Raw genomic sequence first — 24,716 nt, 5'->3', positions numbered from 1 at the left:
CAAGGTCAGTTTGTAATTTGCCATCTTTAAGAGTTTCAGCAAATTAGGACAGAAGCAAAACAGCTTTAATGTTTGCACGCAGAGCACTTTTATCACCTTTTGATATCTTTTGTTCACAGTTTTACACTGCAAGAACAACATAATAAGTTTTGCAGGATAACTTTTCACGCACACGCCCAACTTATAAAAGAGGAAATTTAAAAAAAACACACTCGGAAGAAACGGAAACCTCCACAGAGAATACTGAGCTCATTGTTTTTCATCTTTTGCAGAGTTCAGAGAGTTTATGCCCTGCTGATTCAAACCAAACAGCCTGAAATTGGAACATGATTTTATTAAAAACAGACTTGTTTGTATGAACTGATCAGATTTAATAAAGTGTGTAAATAATTCCTCATCTTACATATTACAAACCAGAAATGTAGAGAATGCAGTTTTGTTTGACAAAATACAAATTCAACAGTGATATTTAATTTTAACATTGAAGGTACGAGGGCAGCATTTTACTCAACCTGCAAGAATATACACTTTATATTTACACTTGGTGCTTATCTCCAGGACTTTGATGCTACACATGATCTGTATGCATGAAATCCATTAGCCGGTGGTCATGGGTAATAAATAGTCAGGTTAGCTTGGTTCTGGTGGTTCTTTTGCATTGGTATATTATCTAATGTACACTACATATTATCTGCTGCAGTTTACTATACTGGGTTTTTGCAGTTATAGCTTAATATTAAAAAATTACTATCATTTCCTTCCTGCTATTGCATAAAGCCTTGAGGATACTGGAGCTCAGGCTGGAGCCTTGAAACAGTTTTTATTTACAGACTTTTTTGATTTTCAAAGTAATAGAAGGTTTTTGTGAGAGTATGTTTGTTTGTCAAAGGGTCAAGATGTAAAATAAATTGTACCAAGCTTTTCTTTTTTTTAAACAACTAGAAACACTGGAAAAAGTCTCAAAACCAATAACCATGTGTTGTGTATATTAGACAGAAGTTGAAAGAACATTTGGTTCTTTGCTGAAGTTCTTTGAGCCTATTTTTATTCTGCACCAATCTCTTTGTGGCAGAATTACTGACATACTTAACTGAAGTGGAATTAATACCACAGTGTGCAAAGCACAAATCCTGCATTCAAACTCCTACTAGAGTAAAACATTTGAAAAATGTACTTCAAGCAGGGAAAGTAAAAGTACCCATTATGCAGCATGATTGCCTATTTTAGTGTCAATTTAAACATATTATGTTGGACTATTATTACTGATGCTTAAGCAGCAGTATAATGTAACTGATTGAGGTGGAACTACTTTATATATTTAAATTGCTGAATCAAATACATATTATACTGTACTGTATACATTGCACATTAAAATGAAGGGTAAAAAAAGGGTGCTTATTATTAGTCAGCTGTGTTATTCATTACATTTGTGCTATTCAGTACATTTGCTGCTCAAACAGCCCAGAACAGGCACAGATGTTAGTGGGTCATATAGTTGTGGGGATAAAACTTTAGCTTTCATATTTTGTTGGATTGTAATCGGATTCACGGCCCAGTATTTACATTTCACTCATCTTATTAATATGCTAATGTTAAGAATAAAACAATATCGTGTTTAATAATACAACAATGTGACACAATATACATTGAAGAAAATCACTACATTTTCCTGATAATAATCATATTTTTACTCTGATAAAATCCTGACTGAATTTTACATTTACTAGATTATTTTCAAGAGGTGATATTTATATTCTTATCTAAAAGATCAGAATAAATTGATTTGAAATAGTTATGGACGGATCACTGAAACAGTCTAGAAGGCACGGCCCAAGGGGATTGGGGCCCCTCATCTTCTTCTGCAAATTATCTCGGAGAGAAATGCAAGACGACCACAAAAAGACACGAAACTGCGACAAGGAGAGAGAAATGACCATGAAGATGTATGAAATAAGGAGGAGGAGACAAATCAACCACAAGCTACATGGTTGTTTTGTGTATGTTTAAATGTGGGGGGTTTTTGCTCCTATGTAGGAGGCCTTAACTTGACTTTGTCTGAGGGCCGACTGTGTCATAACGCATCCATGTGGACAGTCTGTTACTTTATTTAAGAAGAAAAAAAACGAGTCTGTTTAAACAGCAGCATAAATGATGTGAGACCTATTGTGTGTCACCTTTTCAAACCCGAGGAGCCATCCTGTTGCCATTAAATGTCAGCTTTGTGTCAGGACAGCTTGGCCCGGCAACAAACAACAATTGTTTCCAATTGGCAGAATTTCCTTCCCTCAGCCGCGGCCTCGGCCAATCAGGGGCCGGCTCGGTGGAAACGGAGCGCGTTCACCGTGGCAACCACTCCACTCTACCTCTGCTCACTGACATACTGTCCTCTATGTCTCTCCGTCAGATGGACAAAATAATACCCACTGGTGAAGTGAGACTGGCCTTTCCTGCAGCTCAAGGAGAGTTAACCCCAAATGGGGCAGAGGAGGAGGTTTCTGTGTTTTATATATGATGTTGTGGAAGAATTTTCCTTGTGCTTTTTTCTTTTCTTTTTCAATCAACAAAGGCTTGAGTCAAGACACAATTTGACATATGAGGAGGTTTGTTTGTATATTTAGATCAACATTACATAGTGTATTGTGACAGCTGAGAGCCACAAACAATTTAAATATTTGAAAAATGTATGTGAATAATAATAATATATTTCACATAACACATGCATAATATATTTGATATACATATATATATATATATATGTAGCGCTTTCTTGGCCTCAATCACCATTGAGATCCTAAGCACTGGGTTCTTTTGTTTCTATAGCTTAATATTAACAATACCCATCATTTCCTTCCTGCTATTGCATAAAGCATTAAAGATACTGAAGCTCAGGCTGGAGCCTTGATACAGTTTTTATTTACAGATTATTTTAATTTTCAAAGCAATAGAAGGTTCTTGTGAGAGAGGCTGTATGTTTGTTTGTCAAAGGGTCAAGATGTAAAATAAATTGTACCACGCTTTTCTTTTTTTAAACAACCAGAAACACTGGAAAAAGTCTCAAAAACCAAAAACGTGATGTGTTGTGTATTTTAGACAGAAGTTGAAAGAACATGTTGTTCTGTGCTGAAGTTCAGAAACAATAACCACAGACACTGTTTTACTCTTGTGGGCCCACGTAGAAAATAAAAACCCTGAAACCGGCAATAAAACACAAATAAAACCCGGTTACAGGCCTGAGTGTAGCTTGAGAGCCACGTGTGAGGTGAGTGCACTTACAGTATGAATAAAGTCCTCACTCCTGGAGGCCATGACACGGTCACTTCCTCCTCCTCCTCCTCCTCCTCCATCTCCTCCTCCTCCTCAGCTACACTCCCACCGGCCATGAAGAAGGGTGCCACCTGGTCTCCCTCAAACCAGAGGTGCACCATGCTTTTCCGGTCACGTGGTGCGGCTCCCGCGTCTGTTTTTTTACGAACTAGCGTGGCATTAGCTGAATGCTAACAAGTGGCTACACAGCAGGCTAAACGGCCGGAGTGAGCTCCCACAGTCCAAACACTAAAATGTCATGTTGACACCTCCTAACAAACACTTTATATTCAACTATTACACTATTATTAGGAGAAACACACACTGCTACTGTCTCCTCCATAGCTTGGACCTGTGCTCTCCTCTAGTCTCGCCCCTCTTGACCAATCAAAACCCTGGAAACGTGATGTCTCTCTATATTGACCAATCAGAGGCATTTTTTGTATTTTTTGTTAAAAAGTACACAACTTTTAACATGTATACTTACAATAACAATGGACAATACATGCTGTCTAAAAGCCTGTGTAGAAAGTTCATAGTGTAGTAAACTTCTACAGAATCCATTCCTCTGTGTTTTGCTGTTATTACTGGCATGAAATAGCTAGAAAACCTTGACTTGCTCTTGAAACACGTTAGTTTAAACCATAAAGTTTAAGCTGCGTGTTCAAACAACATCAGCCGAATAAAAAGAACAAGAAATACACCTGTTATTCTAACTTGTTCACACATTATTCCGTCGTAGTTATCCTCATTGCTAACCTTGTAGTCACACCAGACCATAAACTTTAAATAAAGATGGACGATCCACATCCTTCCACTTTACAAACCAAAATATCCCTGATACAGGTTCTTGGAATGTAGCTGCAGTATTGAGTCACCACTGATACAAGCACTGTCAACAGTTTATAGCATCAAATTCAAACAAAACGTAATGGAAAATGAGCACTTAGAAAAACCCCCGGTGGGATAAGAATGACCAGAAACCATCTATTGGAAAAATGTATATAACAAATATTTAGACTTTTTAGTTTGGTCCCATCTGCTAACATGGAGGAGGCAGGGTTTATGACTCATTCTGCAGCCAGCCATCAGGTGGGTGATCAGATGTTTTGGCTTCACTTGTGGAAGTTGACTTGTCATCCAAATACATTCTTTACACCAGATAAACAATGAGCCTAAATGAGCTGCGTTATGTATCTGTATCTGTTTTCTGTCATGGAAAACTTTTAACGAACACAAAGAAAAACCATTGTGATGCTGATGACGCTGATGATGATGATCATGATGATGATGATGATGATGATGATGATGATGATGATGATGATGATGATGATGATGAAGATGATCTGAATGTGCTCAATGCTCAGTCATGGTGTAACATCCCATCCGTGGGAATTTCCTCATCTCTTGAATATTTCCATCAGCTCTTGCCAGAAAACCTGCAGCAAGTCATAGTGGTCTCTCTGTAACCAGTCTGACACAATAAGGTCTCACAGTCAGATAACCAGGACAGGGGTCAAAGGTCAAACAGATACTTGCTGAAAAATGCTCAGAGGGATCCCCCTGCATATCCGTTATTCAAAAAATGTTTGAGCAGAAAATAAAACTGCTGTGCTTCAGAGGGTTAAGTGTAAAGTGGGTGTGACTTGTGATGCATGTTTTGATGTCGGAGGTGGTGACTCCACATGAGTAAGCATTGAGGCTATGTGAGAGCATAGGCTTGTGCAAAGCAGCGTCCTCTGCCAACAGCAGCTGCTTGTGGGGGGGGGGAGCAGTGATATCTGAGCCGCAGCACAGATGTGGGAATACAGCTCAATACAAGTGTGGGTGGTGCTGAGCGTTTCAATGCAGTTGGGTCAAAACACAAACCACGCTTATTTGAATAACCCTTTCCTGACCGCGCAACAGCAAACACACATCTGTACCCAGGAACAAACACACGCACACACACACAGACTGATACTAAACACGCAGACCCCCAGTGGAGACATCTGCTTGACACTGAACTGAATGTGTTTACTCCCCCGCTTCTTTGAGACAACAGTGTTGCCATTAGGGGCTCAGAGACACTGGGAAGCCATGTTTGGAGGATAATCTTGGGCAGACCATCTGGTCAAGATTTCCTCTCTTTTCTCTGTATTTCTGATTTCCTCTTTTTCACATGAGAGGCATGAAAAACATTTATTTTTTCGGAGCCTTGAAATGCAGCCGAGGCGTCTCAGGGATTTAATTCACTTCCTCAAATAAATAACTGAGCAGCGTTTGTTGCAGACAGGGCAGCGCATGCAGCAGACCCCAGCCAGCGGTGAACTATATAATCTATACTTACACTATTACTGATCACTTGCAGTCGCTGCTGCCCATCTGGACCTTCAGCAATCCCATTCCCCTCCCAGTATAATCGCTGTTGACACAGGAATTTAATCTAGATATCTTGGTGATGATGAAAGTGGTTGTAATAGGATTACTGGGCCTGACATGAGTGTGACATGGCTACGACAAGGCATCACTCAACATTGAATTATACCACGGGTAGGATGAAACGCTTTTACCCAGGACTGTGTTTCCAATGGAACATGATATATAAGGCTATTCCCACTAGTAAACATCAGAATCAGCAGTTTATAATACTGAATGTTTATATGCAGGTTTTAGCTGCTTAACCACAAATCATTTAGACGTAATTTGGGATTTTATTTAACTTATTTTATTAATATTTCAGGTTACAATTTATTTCCATTCACATCTGAGCTTTTTAATAATAAGCCAACGTTCTTAAAGCTTGATTATGTTCTATAATCCAGATCTGTGATTTCAAGTTTGCAGATCTTTTTACTATTATTTTGTGACAATGCAGTCTATTGACACATTATTTCATGATAATACTTTACATATTTAAGATGAAGGAAAATAAAGAAAGCTTCTTCAAATTCAAAAATATCCCTTTTACGTCACTCTTAGCTCACCCATACATGCTAGTTATCCTACAAAAAAATGTTCCGCAGCAAATGGGAGTTAAAAATAGGCCAAAGACCACAAAGCATCTATTTTAGTCTGGATTCGAAGATCTTAAAGTCGTCTTCTCTTCTCATGTATCTGCCATGTGGCCTTTTACCATAGGACCAGATTATGGGTTGCATGGTTGGAGCCACAGAAAGCCATTACTTAGGAGCTGAAGGTTGGAGTTAAGATTATCTGCAGGACTTCAGACCAAAGACATTTGTATCCACAGGCTCAACACAACACTGTGTTTAACACTGAGAGGATTCTCAGGGTGGCCAAGGGTTAAATCCAAGATTAAGCTAATTCTGGTCTGTGAGCATTTTGGGTGAATTTCTGGTGAAATCTTACAAATGTTCCCATTACCAACGTTAGAATGAACATAGACAGTGTAATGACGAAGACGAAGAGCAATGGCAAAAGCAACAAAATCTGTAGATGATAACAATAATATATACCTGGAATTAGCTAATATTATGTCAACCTAGAGGCCGTGGAAACAAGTTATGAACACAACACTGACATATTATCACCTCTTAATTAAATAAGAGTCATGTGTGTGGATACCGCGCAAATATAAGCCAAAATTTCACTCTACTTTTACCTCTGTTTTGGTCTCCACCAACTCCTGAGGCAAATATATAACCTTATAACCCAGATCACGACTGGTAACCAAGGGTGACCAGGCCCTTACTGTTAGAACCTCCAAACAGTGAAACCTATTGATAATTACCTATTGATTTCATTTCATCTTTTTCTTTCTTTCAGTTAAGCACTTTTTGAGAAACATGCTACATGAGTAAATTATTGTTTATTATTATTTTATAACTTTTATGACACAACCGTGTATTATGCACAACTGTATTTGTGAGAAAAATAGAGGAAAGAGGTCAGACATTTGTTCACTGCATTGCCAAAAATTCAGAACCACCTGTGGCATTGATTTTCGTCCGTGCACAGTGTGTGAGTTTCGTTTGAAGCCATTCTGGTCTGTGAAATTCTGAGAACAGACCTCACTCTCAGTGTTTGGCATTTTAATGAGCATCTTTTCAAGATAAAACAGCAGATGTTTAACTTTCATGGTCAGGCGCAAAGCGTGTGCAGAGAGTTTGCGGCTTGAGTCGGTGAACCTGAAAAAGGCCCCGGCTTTGACCGATACTTACGTGAGTCAGCATTCATGATGACAAATCATCCCGGCAGCATTTGAACCTCTGGAGGTTTTCCGGTCACTCGCATCAAAAGTCGCTGTGAAAGTCACTGAGACTGAACTATGTGTCCCTGTGCCTCTATTATTATTATACATTTTTCTACTACTTATTCATATCCATATTTATATCTAAACCTATATTAGCCATGTACTAATGATCTTTTTGTTGTTTTAAGTATCACTCTCACATTGACAATTACCTTATTTTGAGTGCGAATTTAATAAATGCGTTGGTCGACTTACCGGCCCCCCACTGAAAGACTATTCAGTGCCACTTGACCTATGATAAACCATTTACAAAGGCTTATAATGTTGTAATAATTTGATATATTAATGGTTTATTGATTAACTCTTTGTGTCAATCTGGAAATGCTAACCCATAAATTCTGTTTCCCGTTTGCAGTTTAAAGTTTGGTTCAGTAGTAAAGTTAATCTGTGTAAACTCAAATAGTGGAAATAGGAAGCATTACAGCTTCCCTGCTCATCTGCGCCAAGAAAACCACATGTCACAGACACAGTGTTCCAACAAGCCAACAGGCTCTCACACCTCTCTGGATGTTTACATCAGAGAATCCTCAAAGAGGTGCCAAACACCGGATGTTTTTATCTTACGTCTCGTAAAAATACCCTCAGTGCATCAAGGCTGAGTAAAGACGAGTCTGAAGGAAATGAAGGTTTGTGTTTTCAGGTAGAGAGAGAATAACCCAGATATACACAATTTATGAAGTCCAGCAGAAAAATATGTGAGGACATACACTTTCTGAGATTCAACCCATTTATAGATCATCTATTAATTACGTAGCATCATAATCCTTCATATGGAGCCATGTTTTTGCCACTTGATGATTTTAGATCTATTATTCTCTCGTAGCTCTGTTTTTGGTCTCCACCAACTCCTGAGGGATCAACATCAACAAAGATCAGATTTTTAGCTGATAAATGCTGCACTATGTTTCAGCTCTAAACATCTCGCTGTGTGAGCTGAATAATACTGATAACCTCCCAAAGAACCGATTTTATATAAAAGTCCTTATTTATTAAAAGTAATAATATGTATCTTTTTTTTTCCTTTCATTTAACCAGGTAATCTCAGGTTAAAATCCCTTTTTAAAGAGAGACCGTGGACAAAAAGACAGCATGAAAGTCATGAAACAAGACAACTGTCACACAATAAGAGATAAAAACAATATCCAGCTGATAAAAGTATTAAATATCTAGTTAAGATTAAATTAAAGGGGAAAGACAAAACACCAAGTAAATATCAGCACACAATTTTCCTGAAGTGTGATATTTTGTAAATTAAAAACCCAGCGTTTGGACAATACTGAAATCAGTGATGTGTTGGACAACTAAAACGTGTTGTTTGAATTCTCTGTTTGCCAGAAATGTCTCAATAATAAAACATTATTGGTTATTACTTGTGTGGTTTTAACTTGAGGTGTTAGATTTACTCTGCTTCTGTTTGGAGGAATCAAACATCTTGTATTTTAAGCACATTCATAACAATCAATCAGATATTTCATTGTTGTGTGTGTGGGGGTGTTTGGCCTGTGAACACCTCCCGTGCTCCTCCCTCGCAGGCTGGTGTGTGTCATTCCATTAATCCAGGTCAGGAATTGATCCAGGCCCTTGCAGCGAGCTACTGCTGGCAAGTGGCCATGGTGGGTCTGACTGACCTTTAACCCTGGCCACTGATTCTGGTCTCACTTGACTGGCTTTAAAAAGTGAAATGAAAACTATCAATCAATGACTGGAGGGATGTAGATCAGAGGGAATGCATAAATCAATACGTTGGAGAGGCTGTCCTCCCTTTTCTTTCCAAATAATAAATCTTCCAGCTGCGCTTGGCTGGTCTTTGGCGTTCTGTGCTGCAGCTTCTGCTGCAGCAGCTGGGTCCTGGTCCATCAGTGAGTCAGGCAATCTAAGAATAAACAGTCACTGTTTATAATAAAATATGCTTAGTAAGTAAGGTGTTATGGAGCATTTGATTATGTTATGAGTTTATGAAGGGATAATAGATAATTGAAGCACTCACTATCTTGATGTGTGGAGTTGTAAAAGCTCTTAATTCAATTTGGACATAAAAGTCTGCATAAAGATATAATTCCATGCAACAGTAGATGTTGCACAGTGAGTGAATAAAGCCAGGCTCTAAATAAATTACATGACTCATTCCATGCGTGGTTAAGGTCTCGTTTGAGGTTTCAGATATTTGTAATGATTTATGTATAGCATATGTGTTAGTTATCAGCATATTCAAGAATGACGTCCAATTACACCTTTGCAGTGATATTAAATCAGTGAGTCACATTTATTACCCTTTAGTTTAGAGGGACGGGAGGGGTGGAGACGTCTGAGAGTGATGGATGGTTTGTTTTTGAATAATTCATGGCAGAAATATCTTTACAATACTCAAAGATCATGGAAAAAGTATTTGGGTATTATATTATATTTTTGTCATTCATAAAATAAATCATTCTGGAAAGAAATGGTGCTTGCCAATTACATTATCTAGAAAAAAGAGCTAGATTAAGATTTTTTTTGTTTTTGGTCAAAGTAGTGAATAAACCTTTGTGCTCAACCAGTTGGACTCCTGTCAGGTGACTTGTCCGACTCGTGAGTAAACCTCTCCTGTGCAGCTCGGGTGTTTTCCACTGCTGTAGGACACCAACACACACTAATGTGCAGTGTGTAGCTACCACCCTGCTTCAGTTCCCGCACTGTCAGGCAGAATTCTTCATCCTCAGTACGAGGCACGACAGCACGGCACCGCTTCATAAACCACAGCTCCTCTTTGATGTGTAGTGTTTTCTTATGGGCGAGGAAGGCCTCATGGGTTGGGCTCTTCCCCGCTTCCACCACCACCACCACCACCACCTCCTCCTCCTCCTCCTCCTCCTCCTTTTACTCAGCTGGCATCTGACTCTCAGCACACGTTGACCAAAGGTTGGGTGAGCTCACCAAGCAGGAACAGCTTTATTGTGTGCACAGTGTGCGTGAGAACGTGACTGTACCTGTAAATCATTTACCAAGCATGGGGGTCATTTGAAAGAGAGAAAAGCCAAAGGGCAGTACTGTACACCGAGCTGCACATGGCTCTGCTCCGCATGGGAAACGCTGAGATTTCAAACAAGTAATTATCTGTTTCTATTTTCACTCTGCGTTGCCTCGGAGCAGCACAGGGCTGTTGGTTGTACGCCCTGCGCCAAGAAGTTTGTGGTTGTTAGTATGGCTTTTGGGTCCTATACAGTTTAACTTCAGTCATTTACTTTTGGTAGGTGACTGTCCTGACCAGAGGACCCCTCCCTGAAATGAATGCTCCCCCTCACAGCAGGGGAAACTTAAAAACAGCTTGACTATTGGCAATATCCTCTGAACGCAACACGCCAGCAGAGGAAAGTCTTGTTTCCTTAGAACAGATCTTGTTTTTATATTTAAAAGGACAAAATTGCACTGAGAGATTTGCGATTACAGGTTTTTAAGAAGACCATCTAATGTACACTAAGTGAAAAACAGGACTGTGGAGTGAGGGACCTCTCGCAGCCTTTACGTTAAAAGCTCATTTTCCTCTTCCCCAAATCCGCCTACACTGAACATCATCCAAACTGCAAGCTAATGCAAACTGCTGGCATGGCTTCAAAGCAGTGCTGGGGTCTACTTCACTTCCTCTGCCCCCTTTCCTTCTCTCCTTTGCTTCTCTGCATCTCCAGCGGAGACAGTGGAGACTTTCAGAGAAACTGGAAAGGAACTGCTTTCACCTCTGCTCCGGATCTCTAAGTGGGTGGTGAGGTGGAAATAAAGCAAATTAGCTCCTGTGAATTTGTCAGATAGTGTGTACGGAACAAAAGCAGTGCCTCTTTGTGGAGTGGAGTACGTTACTGGTTTACACGAATGAAAGTGTGAATGTTAAGTTTAGTAATTAGCTGGTATTCAGCTGTAAATTACTTCAAGAAAGGCCACAAAATCATTATCAAGTATTTGGGAAATTAATAAAGTGTTTGTTGCTAGAGTTAAAAGGGACCTTGTTGTTACTTTTGTGTTTTTAAGGAAAAGTAGACAATTTGATATTTGGTGAAGTTTCTATCTAGCAATATCAATCAGTTTCCAAGAAATAAAAGGAAAATTTGGATTTGTAATGACTTTGATACAAACACACATGAAATATTGGTATCACTATCATTTTAACACATATTAATGCCTTTTGTCGACTTTTTGTCTTTCTTAGAAATATTCCTCTAATTTACAGGAAAATCTCAGCTAATTTTAGGAAAATTTAAAGAAAATTTACAAGGAATTAGCTGCAAAAGATGGAACCAGTAAAAACATACATTTACATGTCTGACAGGAGTTAACTATATATTATATTGATGTGAAACCTTTAGTATTGATCATCAAAAAACAAAATCCAGCAGAGATGGGAAGATTGGACAAGTTTTGAATAGTTGATGTGATGAACAATGTTCAGAGTATCTGAGTATTATAAAATGCCAACAGGTAGAACAACTATAATATATGGTATTTTATTTCAATGAAGAAATTGACAAGCACTCATCAGTCAACATATTAAAACATTTGTGCCGTCTGTGCAAACCCACATGACGGCTCCTTAAAATAAATACTTTTAAGAGGAAATAATACAGACAGAATATGTGAGGCTCAAACCACACGGACAAACAAATTATCCAAATGTCAAAGAGACAAAAGGGTCTGAAAATTCCCAAAGTCAACCCGACTCTCCAACGAAAAGTGTTTGTATAAAACAGCTAGGTATTTTGAAAAATACAGAATCTTACAAAAAGTTTTTTTTTTTTAATCTTCTCACTTCTTTAAATCACTGTAAAATATCAGCTGGTATTATGACAAGAAATCAGGAATTTGTCCATGTATAATAATAATAAAAAGACAGAATGTGCTTCTGCATTTTTACAAAGTATTCACATACATCATGAGTGTACTGTATCATCAACGTCCTCTGCTGCGATGGAGACGGGTGTAATGCACGGGGCGGCTCCCTCAAACCGACTTCCTTGTCACTGAGCAACGAAAGGTGCAGTCAGTCCCGAGACACCCCCATATTTGCAGAGACCATTTCACAAACCATCTTCTCAGACAGTTTCCGTGCACCGTCCATCCCCAGGCAACAATTCACCTCACAGCCAAGTGTTCATTGTCTGTTTTTAGGTTACATTATCAAATGTGTTCACATTTTCTCCATATAAAAACAAAAAACCTTAAAAAATCAATTCTCCTTGACAATTTGTCAACTTTCAAACTGTCCAAAAACAAGAGACAAAGTAGCCATCGATGGGAGAGGGTTTCAAGAATACAGGTTACAGTACAAAAACGTGGTCCAGGTGGTTGCACATGAAGCATGCATGTGTTTATGTTGCCCTGCTCACCCTCATGCGAAGACATACTGTATAAAAAGGCCACATGGCTTTTCCTTCACTATTAAATGCAAACGCGTTCTCCGACAACTGGCATCTTTGTCTGCTCTGCTCATCTAAAGATCGACGAAAGGTGCTTTTTCTCTCCGACTCCTCGTCAATATGAAGTCTGTGTTTAGTGAGCGTTCGGCCACCAGACTGCAATCGATCGAACTCTTGGCAAGACAGCGAATAAGCGCATTTTAAATCAAATCATTTAAAATCAAATCATTTTAAAATGTGAAGCTACAGCCAGCAGGCATTTGGCTAAGCTTAGCTTAGCATAAAGAATGGATACCGAGAGAAACAGCTAGCATGGCTCTGTTCAAAGGTAACGGCATGTCTTAAGTACGTTAGCTAACCTGTCATACCCTGTTAGTTGAATCTATATAAAAACTACAGCAAGTTGGTTTTCAATGTATACGGAACAAACTATATGTTATTTAGTTAGCTTCAGTGGTACTATAATGGAGATTTTCCCTCTGTTTCTAGGCTTTATGCTACGCTAAGTTAATCTACGCTGAAACTACAGCCATCAGGCATTTAGCTTAGCTTAGCATAAAGACAGGGAACGAAGAAGCAGCTAGCATGGCTCTGGACAAAAGTAACAAAACGCTGCCTTCCAGCACCTCTAAAGTTCATTAGCTAACATGTTTTGCATTGTAAGTTGAGTTTGTATAAAAACCAAAACAACTAGCCTGTTGTCAGTGTGGGTGTTGTATTCCAGTCGTTATGCTATGCTATGCTATGCTATGCTAATCTAAGATAAGATAAATGAAATGACTGCTGGCTGTAGCGCCATATTTTAACAGACAAATACGATAGTGGTGTTGATCTTCTCATTTAACACTCATCAAAAAAAATGACTGAATCATTCCTTTAAAAATACAAAAATCACCCAACCCCCCCGCAACCTTTCTCTTCTGAAAACCTCGATTTATACGTCTGCGTGACCACAAACCTACGAGTCGTCTTTACCAAGGGCTGTGTGTGTGTTAGGATCAGTGGGAGGATACTGTACGAGCATGTAAACAAAAGGCAGTTGGACTTGAGCATGAGTCTGCTGAGCTCCCTCTTTACATCACTCCAGATAAAACAGGACGTCTCTAGCCAGCCTCGGACTTTCTCACTATTCTAAGTGCTGAGGCTCAGTGAAGCTGATCACCCTTAATTTATATCTTTTTTTTCTCCATAATCTTTAACATCTGTACTGCAGAAATAACAACAAAAATATAACTTAAGATAAACTCTCTAGGCACTGTTTGATTTCCAAGGCTTTGTGTTGTAGACTGTGATAAAAGGTCAGCAAACAGATAAAGAAAAAACAATAAAAAAAAGGAAAGCAGAGAGTGATGGTTCTGCAGACCAAACACTTTATCCTCTGTGATACATCGAAGTCCTCTGAGTCAGCTCACACGGCCAAACAGACTTGCGTCAAGCTCAGTGGTAGAGAGGCTGTAAGGGCAGAAAGTATCTAAAGGGTGAGTGTGTAGAAGATTTCAAGGTTAAGTGTCAGTTCCAGTCTTTAACCTGTCTTCCTCCTTCATACAAAGAAAAAACAAAGGTCAGATCTTAAGCCATTATCTTCTGGGGGATCTCTATCGAAGCCTTGACGAAGATGCAGTTGTCTCGGACGTAGTTCCTCTTCTTGATCTCTTCGTGCGAGATGAACTTGGGGTAGCCGAAGCCCAGGGTGCTCTCGTCCAGCGAGTTGCGGGTGCTGCTGGGTTTCTGGAAGTTCTTCCAGTTGGGGTCGGGGTTGAAGGTCTCGGTGATGTGCTGGGGTTTGGAGAGCGACGGGTCGCTCTGGTCCATGATGGAGAAAGTCACCTTGTAGGAGAAGGGCCACTCCAGCAGGCTGTCGTACTCTCCGGGCAGCACGCGGATGTAGACGGAGAGGTGGGAGCCCTCGCCGCTGCCGTTGCCGTTCAGGAACGCAGACACCTGCAGCTTGTAGCCGTAACGGTGAGTGTAGAAGGGCGGGCTGAAGAACTCATGGTTGCTTCGGAGTTTGGCCTCCTGGAGCTTGCGTGTGTAGTCGTTGAGTTTCCAGATGAGGACGCCATCGTGACTGACGGAAAGCTCCTCCATCTCCCTTCGCAGCTCCAGGATCTCCTGCCGCTGACGACCCACCAGGTTACACATCATAGTCAGGTGAGACTTAGTGGTGTCTTCCAGATGACGACCGATGGCCAGTTTGGGGCACTGCAGGAAAACAGCAGAGAGATTATGTAGAAACTGCTAAAACGGAGAAGATAAACTATATGATAACATTTTGTCAAAATTACAAAATGAGAAGTCGGGCTAATTAGTATGTTTTCAGTGTATCTATGATGTGATATTTTGATTTGATTTGTATAAATGTACTTTTATTTCTTGATATCTGTAATATACAGTAAACAGCTGAATACTGCATCTATTTATGAATCTGCCGTCCTCTGAACATGATGAAGATGTGGACACGTGCATCATTGTAATTCTTGATGAGGCTGCTGTTAAAGAAACATGTCTGTACCATCTGTAAATGTTATACGTCAAGCTTTCCAGATGCTTTGTAATTCTTAACAGAGCGCCGAGCTGAAAACAGAGAATGATCTGCCGCTCTTCCTCGAGCGTGTCCACATTTTCACAAATTGACGTCAGCTTCAAAAATAGAGACGGAAATGTGCAGTCAGACTACAGAAGTGTTGCTCTCATTAAAAGAGACCCTACAGGCAGAGCGCTGTGTGTTTTAAAGAGAAAGGAGAACCATTACTCTGGAAACAGTGAGCCAAGGATATGAAGGAAATATAAGGGGAAAAATGTCCGTAAACAACAAAGACAAACAGGCCTGGCAGCTGATTAGCATTTATCAACAGTAGCGTTAACATGAAACTTCGTCCAGAGGCAGAAATGATCCCCTGAGGTTAAATAATGTAGATCAGTTTTACCCTGTGTTTGCAGCCGGCGTCTTTGAAGGGGCAGAGGACGAGTGCACTGCCGCAGTTGTCCTTCACGTGATTGGCCAGGTCCTCTCGGGCGATGTTGGGTGTCCCGCACTGGTTTGGGCACTGGACAGGAAACCGAGGGCAGTGGTACTGGTGGTTCTGTGGAGGAATCAGGGACATTGTTTAAGTGACGGCGGGAAATTTAGAAAGTTCAAAACAGCATGTGGTATAAAAATGAGGAAAAAATAAAAGAGCATGGAAAATAGAAAACAGCTGATCGTGCAGCATGAAGCCACATTGCTACCAATAACACATTCAAAACCTGATTATAAAATTAAACACTCAAAACAGAATTTTTTTTATTCTTGCTTCTCTAATGAAATGATTGGCTCCTTGCCATTTTTAAAGTAAACCGAGAAGCTGTGAGTGTTTTAGATTACTGGCTGAACAAAGAAAGCAATCTGAAGAGGTCACCTCCCGGGAGATTGCAATGGCCTATTTTCTAATCTATTTTCTGATGTTGAAATGATTAATCGAGAAAATAATCAGCAGATGAATCAATATTCAGCTCATCTTGATTAATAAATGAATCATTTGGGCTGTAAATCAATGGAAAATATCCATCCCGGTTTCTCTATACAAAAGGTTGCCTCCATAAATGTGATATTCAGTGCTGCAACTTTGCTTGAAAAAAATTACTTAAATGAATGTTCACTATCTAATGACCAACTAATCAATTAATTGACAAACCGCTGCAGCTCTAACTAAAAATACAGCCCTACACTGTAATAGACTGTGACAAAAACTGCTTCAATAAAACTAATACGATGACATGCGCTAAAAACACTACGTCCAAGACCGAGTTATTATATCTTGGCATCTTTAAATGTGAGGGAGGGGGAAGTGACACTGAGTGCTCAGCCTCTGGCCAGATGTGTGCAGAGGCAGATGTGAGCTCACACATAAACGCACAGACAGCAGAGCACCAGCTCACACTAACATCCAGCTGCCACAGGACAGAGACACCATGAATCATGGGAATTACAACCAACTATTTCCCTTATAAGACTGTGAATAATCTGTGAAATCGTTTGGGTAAAAAAGGTTTCTGATTGTAAAACTGTGTGAAACTGACCTGGATTGTGTCAAAGACAAACTCCTTGCCACAGTACTTGCAGGGCTGCGTGCGTTTGGGACACTCGGCCAGGCTGTGTTGGGACAGCAGACGGCGCATCATCCTCGCCCCACACTTGTTCTCACAGTAAACGCTCTCCTGAGGACACACACCCTGGTGGTTCTGGAAAAGAAAAGAGAAGTGATTAAGATTTGGAGAAATAAACACTATCGATACAGCGGCTGTTTACACAAATGAAGTTTCTATTATTCCGTTTTCATCGTGCAAACCAGAATTTTCGAACAAAATACATGTATATAGTTCTTAGAAAATCAACAAAACTATAAACAATCTGTATTCCTTATAAAAAATGAGTTGAGAAACTTGAAACCAGCATGGCAAAGGAAATGACACGTACCAATGTTCTTAAAATCTTCATAATCATATTTATTGTTGTTGAAACAACTAAAACTATTTATTTTGATTTAGTTTTGTTAATTTGTTCATCTGATTTTCTTAAGACAAAGTATCGACAGGAGTGTCACTTTAGTATGGGTGTCAAAACTGCTGAAAGAATTACTTGATTAACTGATCAAACGATTTTAATCAGACCCCTTTTCTAGTTAAATTTGTATTAATGATGAAAGTCATGTTTTTTTCAAAGCCACTAACCTTTTTCATGTTTTATATTATCTTTGGGTTTTGTGGAAGGAAAACATTAAGTTGGACACTTTTCTTTTACTCTATAGACTAAATAAAGATTGATTCATGAGATAATGGATCTGAATGAAAAACATTAACGTGAATTTCCAGTGTGAAAGCCAAAAGGTGGATTAATGCCCTGTAAGTGTGTGTAGAGGGAGACCACGAGGGCCAGAGTAAACAGAGCAGGGCCAGGTTGGTAAAAATGACTGAAGGGTTCGTGAGGAGACTCTGAGGAAAACACATTCAGTATGAAAGAGCCAGTCAAAGCTTCTTTCCTTCTGTCAACATGTTCTATTTCAAAATAGGCCAACACTCTGAAAGCACTGACACACGTGCATTAGACCTTCCTGCTGTTTTTCACAAAGGCAGCTTTCATATAGGCACGGAAATGATGAGGCGTCACTCTCGGTTATGTATGTCAAGCTCCTGCTGAGACCCAACGGGAATAAAAAGAAAAAAAACAGGTGGAGTAGGTGTTTACCTCGTAGGCTTCACCGGTAAACTCGCTGCCGCAGAACTCGCACTTGACCTTGCGCTTGGGGCAGTCGTGCTGCAGGTGGTCGGGCAGGTCGCGGCGCGTCAGCTTGACGGAGCAGCGATTGGGGCAGGGAATCACATTGAAGGCGCAGGTGGTGAAGTGGGCCTGAGGGAGAGACAAACGACAAAGCACAAACACACAACCACATGTTAGGCGCTGTGCCAGGCTGTTGCCAGAAAACAACAAGGTGAGAGGAGGTGAGGGAGGAGGCAGCAGATCAGAGTGTTTGACGAGTCAAAAAAAACAACAACGAGAGAGGACATAGAAGATTCTCACCTGCAGTTGCTTCATCTGGCCGGTCCAGCGGCAGCCTTCCTCACTGTGGATGCAGCGGATGGGCAGAGCCAGGATCTGCTGCTCCAGCTCTGGATCCGGGTAGATCTGCGGAGGAAGAGCAGGATGAGGTCAGTGTGGGAGATGATCTCGTCAATTACGCACAAGGTGATAGATCAGCTGACCAGGTCTTGCTGGAAGACTGTAACATGGCAGCTTCAAACAGCACAGACATGTATAAATGTTTAACAGAAACAGTTTTAAAGAAGTTGACATACACTTAAATGCTACATGGTTTATCTTATATGTAAACCACACACTGACAGAGTATGTGATCCAGCCATGAAACATCAGCAGTCTGTAAACCTCACAGTTGTGAATTGTTTTAAGGATTAGGTTGGAAATATTCTTAATTTTGTGTTATTGTTACCAAATCTCATTAACAGGCCAAAACCGATAATGAAATGATCCTATTAATATGTATTAATAAGTATTTCCTGTGTATCCAAAGCCTGATACAGCTGATATCTGATATTAAACAGACTCTCCTTTAAAACCTGTGCTGTGCTGATTCCTTCATTATAATAAACACGGTGACTGTAATTTATTTTGAGTCAACCCCACATATTAATCCACAGCTCAAAGTAGTTCCCAAAGAAATTCACAATTTACTCTTATTTGGCTCAAGTTTAATAGAAAACTGTAGTTCAAAGCTGTTTCAGGAAATTATTCAACATTAAAAAGATGAAAATAAATATTTCTCAATCTTCAGTTGGACAGGAGGAAAGTCACACGGACTAACACATTGTTGGTTATTATATTTTCAAGGGATTTGTTGAGATCGTATTCATTGGTGTATCTTGGAAAAAAAAGCCAATTAGCATATTTTCCAAAACATTGAACTATCGCTCAACAATTTAACATATTGAGAACAGAATGTCATTGCAGTGATAATGACTTGGGTTATGCGCTTATGGGACCTTTGAGAGAGCGAGCGGAGGAAAAAGATTTATTTTTCCTCGGTCACTGAGCGATGGGGATGAGTCAGTTTTCTGCCCAAACCCCCCAAATCCTCCCCTCCAGTCCGCTGTCCTGAGGATTTATAGCTCTGCGTGGCGTCTCCATCCAGAGCTGCTGTCACATGAGCAGAGCACTGTAGTCAAACAAGAAAAGCCACTTCCTCCAAATGCCAAAACAGCCCTCTGAGCAAATAACAGCTCAGAAGCTGCTCGCCTGCGCTCACGTGTGTCTCTGCGGCGGCACACAGGAGGCGTCACCAGCAAATTAATGTGCATTTGGAAAATCTTCTACAATTAAATACTTCCATTAATCATAGTTTGCAGCTGCTGTTAGGACAGAGAGCAAATAAGTGCATAAAACTACTTAAATATGCTCTACATATGCTCTAATGCTCTTAAGTAAAGCACATATATCGCTACCATTAAAACGCATGCTTGGCTTCTGTTGCACGCCACATATACAGTAAGAGCTGATGCCATCTCGCTGCCATAATCACATTCTTTGAGGAGAAACAGAGGGAGGAGGAAAATCCTCTAAAGCAAACTGAAACACTCACTCATTGTTCCAGTCTTGGAGTCTGCAGGGAGACTGCAATAATGACCTTTTAATAACTTAGTCGTAGCCAGAACAGGGGGGGTTAAGCTCTTTGGAGCTCTAACTTGGGGGGTTTATTCTGTCTGCTTTAGCCTGTGTTAGTCCCACACTGCTACTACCACAGCACAGTACAATCCTTTAATTACCACAACACACTTCTTCTGTTTGAGCTAGGTTGTGTTTGTGCATGTTTTGGAAGGACAGTTTGCTGTGAGCAGCATAATAACCCTGACAGAAGACCACCAGCGAGGGGTAATTTGCAGGCGACTTGGAGCCTGTGAGGGCCTTGGTAAATAACAACGTCCGACAGGTGTGCCATGAGCACATCCTTTCCTGTGGAGCATCCCTGCTATTATAGGCGCCTTCATCGCTTGCAGCGCAGCATGCAGACCTGTGCTGCTGCCCCGCTGATCCTGATGAATCCCTGGGTTAATGTGTTCACAGCTCAATGGCTAATGCTGGCTTAAGCTAATGACATTAAATGCTCAGTTTTATTGTAAAATTGTAAATTCAAAGTCACTATCCCAAAAATAGTTTTTGCTCATGAAATCCCAACTATGTCTAAATCTAATGTTGCAGGATTATCTCTATGTAGCTCCTTGTGCTGCCTCCTGTAAATTTACATCGTTTGCACAGTTTACATTTTATTTTGCAGCATTTTTTCAATAACATTTATTAGAAAGATTTGACTCCAGTTTTGGTTTTATACTCCTCATTGCTTGTTTGTTTTATGTTTTGATGGTATTTCAATTATTTTAGCATTTTTAGCTCTTGTCTGGATTGTAGGGATGGCAACATTGCTCTGTTGGTCCAGGGACTTCTTGTCTAGGCCCACTCTCATCACCCTCATCTATAGGCTACTTAAGCTGTGTCTCAATGCATCCTGCATCCTCCAATCTGTCTACGAATGCAGCCGACAAAGTATGGGGCCCCTGATTTGGGACACAGCTTTAGTGTTCAGTGCTAATTAAAACATTGCTAGCATGCTAAAAGGCTAAACTAACATCGTGAACATGGTACCTGCTATACACAAGCATGATGGTATTTCCACTTTAAGTATGTTAGCATGTTGATATTAGCATTTAGCTCAAAGCATAGCTGGGCGTCATAGAGCCATTAGCATGGATGTAGACGAGTGTTACATAAATAAGTCTGTGATTGTATGGATGGATGGATGATGGATGGATGGTTTGAACAGTTACATAACGTCAGTATGCTGGGTGTAATATCTTACCTTGGCATAGTCCAGCGGTAGCTGATCCTCTGGACACTTGAACACACCCTCACTGCAACAAAACAACAGAAACAGACATCTTGTTATTAATGGAGTAACTCAGAATAAAAGAAGACTGCAGAAAAAACAATATAAAATCATCAGCGTGTTCAGCCATTTTTTAAATCACGGTCAGTGCTCAGTGAGATTTATATCATTGTCCCTGACTGAACACAACCAGAACTAAAAGCCTCTTCTATGACAGTGTGTAAAAGCAGTGCTGCTGTGTCCTTAGTTTTATTCTGTCTCTTCAAACACACTCTTAATCTGAGGAGTTCTACGACTCATCATTGTGTATGACGAACAAACACACACTCACAAGCACACGCTGCACAATAAAGTCAGATCTATGAGCGACTGGCTGAAACGACATTCGCTCTTTCATCTTCTTCTCTCTTAGAGGACACCTCGATCTGCACAGATTTTTATCCCTAAAGCAGAAAAGAAAACCTGTCTACTTTTATAGTTTCTTTCACAGCTTAGAGTGTTTGATTTTTTTTCCCTTGTTTCAGAGTCTAGATAAGATTGTGCCAGTTTCAACAGGCTTCTGTCTTCCTGAGAATAAAGCAGTGTAAACCTTGCCTCCGTGCTTGAGGCTATTCCTCGGGATAAACAGATGATTTGCTGATTTGCTATAGTGAGTGTGGGACAGAGTTTCTAGCCCTTTTTCTTAGTTCTTCCCTGCAGCAGTTGAACCAAAAATAAAATCTAAACTCTTGTTTTACTAGAGGCCGCTGTGCAGTTTTTGTGGTGCAGCAGAGATGTTCTCACTGGCCTGTTTTAGGGCCAAATGAGTGAGTTCCATGGCTCATTAGGATAGCCCTCTCCCAGAAAGTCCCTACCCTGATGTCATCATTAAATATTCACACTTGTAAATAATAGAGGCAGCAGCCACGATGGGTGAGCTGCTACAAAGAGCCTGAGCTTCTGGCTGCACCGCAAACACATCCAGACCCACAAAGGTGAGTTAAAAAACTGAAAAGTCAATCGGAGGCTTATCTCCTGGGATATCATTGAGCCATTGAGTGCTGTTTCTGGATCAGAGGTGAACTCATACACTGTCTTCTGTTCATGTTCTACTACTTCGACCAATATCAACTGGTTCTCGCCTCTTCAGTGAGAAGATATGCTGCTTTTCCCAGTTTTATGTGAATGTAAACAAATCAAAAAAAAATACATGCACAACACTATTTATCTATCTATGGATTATCATCAATAAATCTGCAAATATTTTTCTCGATTAAGAAACAGTTTGCACAAGGAAATGTCAACACGGTGCAGTATAATGCATGTTAAATCCTCTGGAAAACACACCGACATGGACAAACAATATGACTAAATATAAATAAACAGCACTCTTTGTATCTCACATGAAATCTACTGAAGCTAGAGACAGCAATGATGCACAGACACGTGTTTTGTTCAGAAGTCACAAGCCCTGAGGCTCGATCTGACCTCTCGTGCAGAGAGGCCTCCATAACCCCGACCATGTCTAAATTATGTTTAGACTAATTAAGGGACGGCAGTGTGCAAACACTAAGAGTTTGCCTCTTGGTGCTTTAGTTTGGTTCGCTGCAGTGTCACCTGACCGCGGCTCCCAGAGGCACAGGGACATGTGACAGGGCAGCAGTGCATGTGTACTTCGCCCCGTCTACCCAGCTGCTGTGAAACCAAGGAGTATGCCGAAGGGGGGGGGGGATGGAAGCAGAGGTTAGGCCTGAGGGGGAGGGAGCGTTGATGAAAGAGGGGGTGTGAGGAGGGAGGTTAATGCATGACGAGACGGCAGTAATTCTCCTCCATTAGGGTCACTGTGTCAGCAGGGAGCTGGAGACCAATTAACAAGCCACAACGGGCTGTAAAAGAGGGTCAATCGATGAGAGCCCAGCCAGCATCACATGTGTAGTGTGGAATCATTCTGCTTTCAGACATGCACTGAACTCCGCAGTTCCTCCGTGTTTTCTCCGGAGGAGGTGCATGTGTGAACGCAAATGTTCGAATGAGATGCTTCAGTCTCTGCGAACTTTCGCCGCCTAGCCTCCTAGTATAATGTGGGGGATCCCCGCTGGATTCATAATAATCAACGTAGCATGTGATGTCATTACGCAATCTATCGACTTTTAGCTACATTTCAGAGAGCCAATAGCTACTTCTGGTGCTGTCTTTTTGACAACACAGTGGAGTTAATACGTCACTTCCTGCTGCACTCGGCTGCTCCACCTCTCGCTTGAATAACGCGGAGGATTTGTAGATGTTGTGAATGCGTCTGCGCAGAAAACCTCCCGCTGTGTTGTGTATGTGTGAAAGGTGAGCTCTGGGTAAACTCTGCAGCCAATTCTCCAGATTGTACCCACAGGTCATGTCTTAAAAACGGCTTTACAGTACTCAGCACCATCACCGAGGAACCATCTCGCTGTTTGAGAAGTAAAGAGGGTGCCGAATGCAACAGTGAGAGGTGATGGGAAGCGACAGGCTCTCAGCTCCAGATAGGGGACAGCCAGAGGCCCCCGTCCAGCTCGGGCCCCGTATCTGATGCACAGAGAGGCAGACAGGCGAAAAGAGCCGAGTCACAGACTGTCAGGATAATTCATTCCCTGGTCGCAGAGTAGCTCCCGCAGCCACACATTCATGTGTTCGTCCCCACTGCTGCTAACACCACTCCGCTCCCTCCACCGCGCGTGACTCTAACTCGCTGCCGCTTCGTGACAGCACATTAGCAGTGAAAGGTGAGGCCGATGTGAAACACAGATCCAGTCCAATTCCATCCATCTTCACCGACTAACAATTTATCTGACTCGTGAGGACGTTTTAGGTGAGAGGACAGAGCATGGCTCACAATAACTGAATATCACACATTTTAATGATTTATTAATCTAATAAATTGATTCATTGTTAGGTCTAAAAATGTCAGAAAACCGTAGCAAAGACCTGCAGTCAAAAATGTCTGGGAAACACCTTTTTCATTTAAAAAAAAGATGTTAGCATGTGACTCACTAGTAGCATGGCCTTAAATTAACAAATGTTAGCATGCTAACACGCTGAACTGAGATGGTGAACATGATAGACATTATGGCTTCTTGCTAACTATTAGCATTTAAGCATTATTGGTGTGAGCCTACTACCAGTGGAGCTAATAGCATCTTAACATGCATGAACCAACATAATTAACAGGACTTGCTAACGTGTTTGCAAGTCCTGTTAATTATGTTGGCATGATAACACACTACGCTATGAATGTTAGCATGCTAAGGTTAGCATCTAGCTTACTAGCACTGTTGCCACTTGATAAAATGATAAATTATCAAATTCTTATAGCCTATTTAACTTTCGTATAGACAA

The 24,716-nt window shown here is 40.7% G+C and overlaps 1 protein-coding gene across 1 annotated transcript in view; it reads right to left on the bottom strand.

Moving 5' to 3' along the window:
- Nucleotides 1–12,014: 12,014 nt before the first annotated feature.
- The window catches only part of traf4a (tnf receptor-associated factor 4a), a 36,051-nt gene continuing 23,349 nt past the window's right edge, over nucleotides 12,015–24,716 (bottom strand). The window contains exons 2-7 of the mRNA XM_035154697.2: nucleotides 21,342–21,393; nucleotides 18,497–18,601; nucleotides 18,164–18,325; nucleotides 16,999–17,160; nucleotides 15,867–16,022; nucleotides 12,015–15,141 (exon numbers count right to left, since the gene is read on the bottom strand). Coding sequence (XP_035010588.1) covers nucleotides 14,509–15,141; nucleotides 15,867–16,022; nucleotides 16,999–17,160; nucleotides 18,164–18,325; nucleotides 18,497–18,601; nucleotides 21,342–21,393 — 1,270 coding nt within the window. The 3' untranslated portion in view covers nucleotides 12,015–14,508. The remainder of the gene's footprint in view (nucleotides 15,142–15,866; nucleotides 16,023–16,998; nucleotides 17,161–18,163; nucleotides 18,326–18,496; nucleotides 18,602–21,341; nucleotides 21,394–24,716) is intronic.

The sequence above is a fragment of the Hippoglossus stenolepis genome, chromosome 4 (genome assembly GCF_022539355.2).
Source record: "Hippoglossus stenolepis isolate QCI-W04-F060 chromosome 4, HSTE1.2, whole genome shotgun sequence".
Classification (NCBI taxonomy): Eukaryota; Metazoa; Chordata; class Actinopteri; order Pleuronectiformes; family Pleuronectidae; genus Hippoglossus; species Hippoglossus stenolepis.
Note: the sequence above shows the minus strand (reverse complement) of the source record. Positions and strands in the feature narration are given on the sequence as shown.